Source organism: Cydia amplana, chromosome 1 (genome assembly GCF_948474715.1).
Source record: "Cydia amplana chromosome 1, ilCydAmpl1.1, whole genome shotgun sequence".
Lineage (NCBI taxonomy): Eukaryota > Metazoa > Arthropoda > Insecta > Lepidoptera > Tortricidae > Cydia > Cydia amplana.
Window position 1 is genome coordinate 28,520,588 of NC_086069.1, and position 10,018 is coordinate 28,530,605.

At 36.2% G+C, this 10,018-nt stretch overlaps 2 protein-coding genes across 2 annotated transcripts; one reads left to right on the plus strand and one right to left on the minus strand.

Moving 5' to 3' along the window:
- Positions 1 to 5,336: 5,336 nt before the first annotated feature.
- LOC134654490 (cytochrome c oxidase subunit 7A, mitochondrial-like) lies at positions 5,337 to 6,478 on the minus strand. The gene is made up of 3 exons (XM_063509934.1): positions 6,319 to 6,478; positions 6,066 to 6,239; positions 5,337 to 5,542 (listed from the first exon to the last, which is right to left on the minus strand). The coding sequence occupies exons 1-3, from the start codon at positions 6,391 to 6,393 to the stop codon at positions 5,405 to 5,407; spliced, it is 387 nt and encodes a 128-aa protein (XP_063366004.1). The 5' UTR covers positions 6,394 to 6,478; the 3' UTR covers positions 5,337 to 5,404.
- A 619-nt stretch (positions 6,479 to 7,097) lies between these two features.
- Positions 7,098 to 9,188, plus strand: LOC134652021 (ubiquitin-ribosomal protein eL40 fusion protein). The gene is made up of 2 exons (XM_063507177.1): positions 7,098 to 7,395; positions 8,948 to 9,188. Exons 1-2 carry the CDS (start codon positions 7,170 to 7,172, stop codon positions 9,109 to 9,111), a joined length of 390 nt encoding a protein of 129 aa, XP_063363247.1. The 5' UTR covers positions 7,098 to 7,169; the 3' UTR covers positions 9,112 to 9,188.
- Positions 9,189 to 10,018: the final 830 nt, after the last annotated feature.

Below are 10,018 nucleotides of genomic sequence, written 5' to 3' on the forward strand. Positions count from 1 at the left end.
TTTTACCCCCCTTTAGGGAGTAATCATCCCTAGGTTCTGAAACAACTAACTAACCTAATTGATCTTAGGTATCTGCTTTATAGGTTTTCCGGGTCCTAGGTTTCTAGGTATTCCGTTACATAGCCTGGATTCAGTTGTAGTGTAGTGGGCTAAACCTAAGGGCCTGATCATATCGTTAACATTTGTGTAACTTCATTTATAGAGACCATAGAGAGGAGATATTAAATATTATAAAAACGGGTCACTCACGTATTTTATTTAAGTCGAAAACTCGACATGTTTCACTATGTACTGAGGAGTGTCATCAGGAGCTTGCGTTGACGGTGACCGGCGCAGACTGCGGGCCGCAGCCCTCCGCGCCCGATGACAGATCCCCAATGATGATGATGTTGATTTTTAATATATTTAATATTTCTGTGTCTCACAGAAGTTTTGTTATTAAAACCATAGATGAGGAGGTCTGATAATTATAGGTACGAAGTGGAGTCTTAAGCTTAACATATTCTGTAACTAACATAAAACAATTAGGGATATAAAAATGCATCGAGATAGCTAAATCGAGATTTAAATATGAGATTAGTTTACTTTTAGTCAGTCCTCCAGTGTCGCAACTAGGAAATAATATTTAATAACTAAGGCAGTACCTAAATACAATGTTCCATAGCATACCAACTTTTTTTATACTTTAAAATGTATGTTGTATTATGATATACCAAATATGATTATACATAACTGACCCGTCATGTAACCTGTTAGTTTTTTACATAAATAAACGTAAATGCCGTTAAACTATAGTAGAATAGAACGGTTTTAGTTTTGGTGTATGATTATATTGTAGATTATTCCATCCAGCAGTGAGCTGCTTATTACCTGTATTTGTTTACTACGTTGTTTTTATTTTGTATATTACGTTACATTACATTGCCTAGCTATGGCGAAAAAACACTGAATCTAAACTTCTGAATAAGTAGAGTTTCTAGCTAACAAATGGTGTAGGTTCGGCAAAATTGAATTTTAGCAATTCTTTTAAAAGTGAGACATGACATTGTAAAATAATTTTTTAAGGTTTTTGTTCTAAGACATACTACCTATTAAGATAAATTTGGAAATGGTGTAGGTAATCGCGAATAAGCGTCCATTTGCACTGAAAGCACTTTATTCTCACTCCGAAATTTTCCGGTATTCGAAGTTATCCCAATGGGTTGAGTCGCCATCAGATATATCGGCGCAGCCAAGGTGCTCACAAATATCTAAACACGCCTCTATTGTCAAGGCGCTAGAGTGCGTGTTCAGTTATTTTTGAGCACCTCGGCCGCTTTGATATATCTGTTGGCCACTGTACCATAGTCCACAGTTAACTGATGTCACTGATGACTTGTAAACTTTATTTCAAAGAGATAAAGGTATTTCGTTCTGTTTATAATTTGTTGCTGTTCGCTAAGCTCTGTGTGGCTCTGTAGAGACAATTAAGGAAATATACAGTTGTATATTAAAGATCTATTTCTGTATCGTTTTATAAATCTTATTATTTTTTTACTTTTATATTTTATTTTATTTAAAATATCTTCGTAATACTTAAGTTTCATGATACGAATAAGCAATTATGCATTTGTTAATAGAAAATAAGCTTGTTGTAATAAGTATTTTAATATTTTTAATCCTGTGAGGTGTAAAGATGATCATAATTTATGTAGAAAAATTAATTAATTAAACATGATTAATCTATTTAGGTATGTGCAGTCGCCATCAGATGTATATAGTAGCGGCCAAGGTGTTCACAAATATCTGAACACTTGACAATAGAGGCGTATTCAGATACTAGCTGTTGCCCGCGACTTCGTACGCGTGGATTTGTATATTGGTGGTTATACATTAGCTTAGAACATTATGCAGCAAAAGATAGCAGTAGGGACTGTTAATCATTTGTTAATTATTATACACAACCTGGCTACGAAGTTTCAAGCCCCTAACTGAATAAAATTGTTCTCGATATAATCCCTCTCAACCAGCATATTTTCAAGTCCACTATTTAGTAAAACCTACTACCTAACTACCTATTTACGAAGTTTGAAGTTCCTAGCTTTAAATACAATTTGAACTCTCTACCAACTTTCAACCCCTTCTTAAACCTTTTAGGGGATGAATTAAAAAAAATCTGAAATTATTTTTCATGTATTCTAATAATATGTCTTTATACAACGATTTAGGTCCCGCACTCAAATGTTTGACCTCCATACAAACTTTCAACCCCTATGTAACCCTTTTAAGGGATGAATTTTTAAAAACGCTGAAATAACTTTTCTTGTATTTTTATAATATGCCCTTATACAAAGATTTAAGTCCCGCACTCAAAAAAATATTTGATGTGCATACAAACTTTCAACCCCTTTTTCACTACCTTAGGGGATGAATTATCAAAAACGCTAAAATTACTTTTCTTGTATTCTAATAATATGCCTTTATGCAAAGATTCAAGACCCGCACTCAAAAGAATGTTTGATCTCCATGCAAACTTTCAACCCCAATTTCACCACCTTGGGGGGATGAATTTTCAGAAAGGCTGAATTTACTTTCCTTGTATTCTTATAATATGCCCTTATACATAGATTCAAGTCCCGCACTCAAAAAAATATTTGATGTGCATACAGACTTTCAACCCCTTTTTCACCACCTTGGGGGATGAATTTTCAAAAACGCTGAAATTACTTTTCTTGTATTTTAATAATATGCCTTTATGCAAAGATGCAAGTCCCGCACTCAAAAGAATGTTTGATCTCCATGCAAACTTTCAACCCCTATTTCACCACCTTGGGGGATGAATTTTCAAAAACGCTGAAATTACTTTCCTTGTATTCTTAAAATATGCCCTTGTACAAAGATTCAACTCCGCACTCAAAAATATATTTGATGTGCATACAGACTTTCAACCCCTTTTTCACCACCTTGGGGGATGAATTTACAAAAACGCTGAAATTACTTTTCTTGTATTCTAATAATATGCCTTTATGCAAAGATTCAAGTCCCGCACTCAAAAGAATGTTTGATCTCCATGCAAACTTTCAACCCCTATTTCACCACCTTGGGGGATGAATTTTCAAACACGCTGAAATTACTTTTCTTGTATTCTTATAATATGCCCTTATACAAAGATTCAAGTCCCGCACTCAAAAAAATATTTGATGTGCATACAGACTTTCAACCCCTTTTTCACCACCTTGGGGGATGAATTTCAAAAACGCTGAAATTACTTTTCTTGTATTCTAATAATATGCCTTTACACAAAGATTCAAGTCCCGCACTCAAAAAAATGTTTGATCTCCATACAAACTTGCAACCCCTTTTTCACCACCTTGGGGGATGAATTTCCAAAAACGCTGAAATCACTTTTTTTTTTATTCTTATAATATGCCCTTATACAAAGATTCAAGTCCCGCACTCAAAAAAAAATTTCATGTGCATACAAAGTTTCAACCCCTTTTTCACCACCTTGGAGGATGAATTTTCAAAAACACTGAAATTAGTTTTCTTCTCTTTTATTATAATACCTTTTTACGAAGTTTCAAGTTCCTAGCTTACAATAAAATTTGAACCCCAAGACAAACTTTCATCCCCTTTTTAACCCCCTTAGGGGTTGAATTTTTAATAATGTTCAATTAATGTTACTTTTTAATTTTATGTTACGCGTTTATAAGAAGTTTCTTGGAATTTGTAATGGATTCCATCTTTCAACCCCTTTTTAACCCTGTTAGGGGATGAATTTTTAAAAACGCTGAAATTACTTTTCTTGTATTTTAATAATATGTCCATATACAAAGTTTCAAGTCCCGCACTCAAAATTTTTTTCGATCTCCATACAAACTTTCAACCCCTTTTTCACCACCTTGGGGGATAAATTTTCAAAAACGCTGAAATTAGTTTTCTTATTTTTTAATAATATACCTTTTTACGAAGTTTCAAACTCCTAGCTTAAAATAAAACTTGTACCCCATACAAGCTTTCATCCCCTTTTTAACCCCCTTAGGGGTTGAATTTTTCAAAATCGCTTCTTATCTCTTGTACACTTTATAAATGCAACCTAGTGTGCAAATTTCAACTTTCTATCTTTTGTAGTTTCGGCTCTGCGTTGATGAATCAGTCAGTCAGTCAGTCAGTCAGGACACTTGCATTTATATATATAGATTTGTTAGCACCTTGGCCGCTCACTATATCTGATGGCGACTATATGTTAGTTATACTGGCGAGGCATCCGATTTCCAATATTCCCATTGGCTTGCCAAATTGTTGACTAATGGAGACCAGTAATTAATATTTTCATATATATTTTAACGCCATCTATTTTTGATTTTTTTGTTAAATGGCTAATATCTAATATATTTCTTGGTTACTTCACTAAATTATGTTGTACACTTAAGTCTCATTCACTGGGTACCTTTTTGCATTCTATTTAGCTGTGTGCAATGATGAGGTATGCGCCTTTATATGGATATTACAAGTCTGTACAGTTTATTAGTCTCTACTATAGCAATGGTTATTTGGTGTTGCATCACATATATGTTCATTATCATTATATAAGATGCATTGAGGTAACGTCCAAAGCGGGACAATTTTGAAAATGGCAAATGTCAATTAAACTAGAAGCACTTCCAACTGCAGCAACAGTACGCAAGATGCCTTAGTAAACGTTGCAATAGCGTTAGTGTTACTAAAGTATGAGGTGCTTCTGGTTTAAAAGATATTTGCCACTTTCAAAATTAACCCTTTCGATGTTACTCCATTGCACCTCATAGCCGTAGCACACTACCGCACCGCACCATGGCCTTGGTGCAGTGCGGTCGTGTGTTTTGGCTTTTATAGTATTTCTTATGAGTAGTGACAACACACACGAATGTAAATCATAGACTGTTTATTTATTGAGTGCTTTATGAATTGTTAGTGTTAAACGAATTCTGCAATATAGCTGGCATCTGTGTTATGTTACATGTATATTATGTGAAATATAGAATTGTTCAAGCATTCGTTTTATTTTATTTTCCTTATAGATTACACTCGATCACAGGGTTATTTGTACAGAGTTGTGTAGTATGGATTGTTTTCGCTACCTACACAATGTCCTAGATTCTTAGATAACCACATAATAAATACTAAAAATAAATAAATATAAGGGGAGAGCTTACCCAGATCAAACTAACAGTAAGCAAAGCTTGTACTATCGGCTAGGCGACATTTATATTAACTTCCAATAAGTCTCCACTATAATAAAGAGTTTTCGCTAAAATCATTATAGAAAATTAATAAAATGGTACCTTTTGCCTGAGAATGTTACATTGAAACAACTCTTGTGATTATAATCCTTCCATTTATTGGAATCTATAACACAGGCGACTAATACATAATTTAAATTGATTTAGTTCTTCTTGACGGCGTGGGTGTAGATGGTGTGGCCGAAACCGACAATGCCAAGCAGGCAGAGAGCCAAGGTCAAGCGGTACAGGACGGCGTCCAGGGGGCCTCCCTTCAGGAACACGGGCACATCATTCTCTTTCTGGAAAAACAGATTTAAATTCTTTAGTTTATTTTTAATGGATTTTATGGACAAGGGGCTTATTTAGGAGGGATTGTGGTGAAGGTACTTGTACATTTCTTGAAATGTGGTGACATACAAACTGCAAAACAATACTTGGCATTGGATGTAAAAGTCTACAATCATTTTTGAAAAAAGTAGTCAATAGTTGGTCTAAGTTGTGGCAGGTAATTGTATAATTGAAAACTAGTGAGAAATTATATTTATTTGATACAGTTATTTAACAATTATATTTGATAAAAAAAGAGTTATGAGAAAACATTCTGCTTAATAAAGTAACAATAATACAGCAAAACTTGAATAAATATTTTTGCCGGCTGATGAATAGAAATAATATAGGTACCTACTTAATTATTCGCCTTCAAGTATGAATTGTGAATTGGACAATTCAGCAATATTATGGTACCTAGTGATATACAAAATTGATGTCATGATGTGATGTTTGAATGTGACTAATTCATTATAAGAAAATAACGTTATCTACCTGGAATTGTGCCTGTTTGGAGCGAATGTTCTCGGGCACCGGCGGGTAAGGAATGTTGGTGCCAGGGACCAAACGCTTCTTGCCTCCAGCAGAGCACGCCGCCTCCGCCACCGTCGACATATGAGTCGTGTTGTACACCACGGGCACCTCCACTCGTTGCAAAGCAATTGGTGCCTGCAATAATCACTTTTTTGACAAATGGAACCACATGAAAAGTTCCCTCACGTTCCTATTTTGAGAAAACGATACTTACAACTGGGAACAGTGGGGCTTGCAAGTTGGTGGCGGCAACCAGCCTGCCGGTAGCTCTGCTCAGTTGGTGATACATTTTTCTACACGAATTATAAGATTAGTGCCCGTCGAGGAAAAGATTTTCTTCGATCGTAGAAGTATTACGAAACAAGTAGTTATCACAGGGTACACAGTGTTGCTAATGAACTTAGTGAATGTGACATATGCTGATTTTGCTAAAATAAAAATATGACCTACTTCGTTACAACAGAGTTTAGTTTTAAACAGCAATATTTGCAATGTTGTAATAAATAAATGTAATCTTTCATGTGCTCTACCTTAATTTCTAATATGGCAACTTCATATTAATTTAAAAAATATTTTTGAAATATTTTAGATTTTTTTATAATTTAAACTAAAATGGAAAGACTATCTTAGAGTAATTATTTATGCGTCTTAAATAGTAAACTAATTTCTTTAACTTAATATTATTGAACTGCTGACAATTTTTTTTTACTGGCGGTCTGGCGAGTTGCTAAAAGACGCCATATTTTTGTCGGTATTTCCGTGATTTTGACAGTTCTTTTCTTGAGCACGTTGGAAAAGGTGAGTGGTTATGTTCTAGTTTTAACCAAAATTCGTGTTTATTAGGTGTTCTTTCTCAAGTAGGTTGTTTTCACTAAAATCTGTACATCCTTTTATGTATACAGTGAAACCGCTATTCTCAATAATATAAGTGTAGTTCGAATTTTGAAATTCCGCGTGGCGTTGTCACTTTGACGATTCAGATTTTCTTTTGTTTTCCGCCTTCACTTCGAGAGTCAACCGTCATACTTAACTAAATGTTTGCACAATAACCTTTCCAGACCCACAATGCAGATCTTCGTAAAAACCCTCACGGGGAAGACCATCACCCTTGAGGTGGAGGCCTCCGACACCATCGAGAATGTGAAGGCCAAGATCCAGGACAAGGAGGGTATCCCCCCGGACCAGCAGAGATTGATCTTCGCCGGCAAACAATTGGAAGATGGCCGCACTCTGTCTGACTACAACATCCAGAAGGAATCCACCCTTCACTTGGTGCTCAGGCTTAGAGGAGGTAAGTGTGAAATTCCAATAGGTTTTTCTGTTGTTCGCGTCTTATCTTGATTAGTTTATAATCCGTGAGCAATAATTTTGAATTTTAACTAGTTGGCTTATTTTGAGCAGGGAATTGCAAGGCTGTCACTCACCTAAGTGATGTAGATTATTCTAGATATTTGAATTATACAGAAAAAAGCTAGTTTTATAATTATTTCATTCATTCTGTCATTAAGAAATAATATCTGGGTGACCGAGCAAAACTCGAAAATGCGTGTTTTCCCAGAGATAAAACCTAGCTAGATCAATTTTTCGCCCCCGAAAACCGCCATATAGCAAATTTCATCGAAATCGTTAGAGCCGTTTCCGAGATCCCCGAAATATATATATAAATAAATAAATAAACAAGAATTGCTCGTTTAAAGGTATTATATACATGAACAAATACAACAACCATAATTACTACAACCTTGCACCTACGCTAAGAAGAGACCGTGTCATAATTGACTCTGCAGACAAATAACTACTGTTTTTTTAGGAATAATTGTAGTGATTAGCGGCCCTAAGGAACAATCAAAATAATAAGTTGGTGATTAAACTTGTTTGTGTTTTGGCTGGGCCCATATACTTGCCCCTCTCACTTCAATTAATTGTATGATCGCAGTCCAGTACTTTAAACAGATCTAAGACACATTCGTTAGATTCCTTTTTCGTCAGGATAAATTATAGCCTGTTTTTTTTCGGACGGAAACGGACTTTTGGTCAGATTCCGCATTTGTCAGAATTTTCTGTTCCAAAAACATTTCCTGCACAACTTAACCAGACGGAGCCCCGCGAATGGGGCTCCTATTTCTGGGCGGTTTGCCATTCGGGCATCTGAAGCTACCTAACAAACCTAACCTACCTGCCTATTCTGCCCTCCTAAGCTAAAAAGCGGTATTTTCATATAGTTTTCTTTGAAAATACGGCCTTTTAGCTTAGGAGGGCAGTATTGATTTAGTGCGACGTTCATGAAAACATTACACTGGGGGGGGGAGACAAGCGTAGCCCAGAAATAGGAGCCCCGCGCGGGGCTCCGTCTGGTTAAGTTGTGAAGGAAAGGTTTAAATTGTTCGATCCCTGGTGGAGCATATTAAGAGATGCAATGTATCACAGGATAATTCCAAATCTTCCACATTAAAGTTAAGTTTTTTTCTGCCCAAAGAGTATTTCCGTTTTCGTCCGAAAAAAAACAGGCTATATTTTATCCTGACGAAAAAGGAATCTGACGAATGTGTCTTAGATCTTTAAACACACAATTGACCTTATGCAAAAACCAAATCCTTATTTGATTGTCCAATCTACTACCCAATGAATGGCAATGATTTTGTACTAGGGAATCCAATATCAGACAAGACAATACCAAATATTCTTAACAATTGCAGTTTTAGTAGTAACTTAATGTACAATTTGTCCAATATGCCAGTACTTCGGCATTCTGGAATTCCTCCGGTATTCATGCTTTAAGATGGCCAACCAGACAATGAAGAACCTCAAATCAAAACATCACTAGATCCATAACTTGTCCCCAGGTACCATCGAGCCGTCTCTCCGCATCCTGGCCATGAAGTACAACTGCGACAAGATGATCTGCCGCAAGTGCTACGCCCGCCTGCACCCCCGCGCCACCAACTGCCGCAAGACCAAGTGCGGCCACACCAACAACCTCCGCCCCAAGAAGAAGCTGAAGGATTAGATTCATTTTTGTTGCCTTTTCATCTCGGGTTGACATAAAAACTGTAAAAGATCCAAATTAAAGTTTAACAACTTACACAAACCGGTGTTTTTTTGGGTGGGGTGGGCCTATGGTCAAACGGTCATTTCGTCAAAATACCTTGTCAAAGGCTGCTTTAGATGTTGTTTGCTTAAGTTGCATTTCGTTATAAGCAATAGGGAGTATTACTGCAATGTTTTGCCGCCAAAGTGCAGCACATTGGCTTTTTTATTAAACCATAAAGTAACTTAATACATACTGTACCTTAAACTGTTTTTTGACAAGTTTTCACAGGCAATCAAATGTGACATTGATACATCAAGGCGGTTTGTTTACAAAGGGTCTACAGGGAAACGCGAAAACGAAACTATGCTTTAACTGCCTCTTTATTCGCTCGAATATGCAAGAGTGATAGACTTTATATAACAAAATTTCGACTCTCGTTTGCGGTAGACCCTTAGATTGTGACTTATTGTGGGAGTGGCGCCCCCTACGCAGAGTTTCGCGTAATATTCCCTATTAAAACTTAATTCTCTTTGCCATAAGTGCTTTTGGTCAAAGGTAAGCAGGTTTGCGAAATGTGGTTCTCCTTTGGGTCCAGTGTCCATTGTCATGGTAAAGAGGATGATTTGATAGAGTATGTATTTTAAAGTGAACATTCTGACAGTGGACGGTTTGAGACTGTGGACCCAAAGGAGGTTCTTTTGGTCAAAAGGTAAGAATTTGCCAATGGGAGTGATTACTAACGGATAATGTAAATGTGTAGGTAGGTATAATAAAAAACTTATAGGATTATGTTAAACGAGGTTTATTACAACTGTAAATATCACAACCCATCAACTGTAATTATACATACTGGGGCCGATTGCATAACAACTTGTAACTAATA

Coding starts and splice junctions, on each gene's coding strand:
- LOC134654490 (XM_063509934.1), bottom strand. CDS start 6,393: ATGTATCACCAACTGAGCAGAGCTACCGGCAGGCTGGTTGCCGCCACC. Junction 6,240..6,318: donor AAGCCCCACTGTTCCCAGTT/GTAAGTATCGTT, acceptor TGATTATTGCAG/GCACCAATTGCTTTGCAACG. Junction 5,543..6,065: donor CCAAACAGGCACAATTCCAG/GTAGATAACGTT, acceptor CTGTTTTTCCAG/AAAGAGAATGATGTGCCCGT.
- LOC134652021 (XM_063507177.1), top strand. CDS start 7,170: ATGCAGATCTTCGTAAAAACCCTCACGGGGAAGACCATCACCCTTGAG. Junction 7,396..8,947: donor GGTGCTCAGGCTTAGAGGAG/GTAAGTGTGAAA, acceptor ACTTGTCCCCAG/GTACCATCGAGCCGTCTCTC.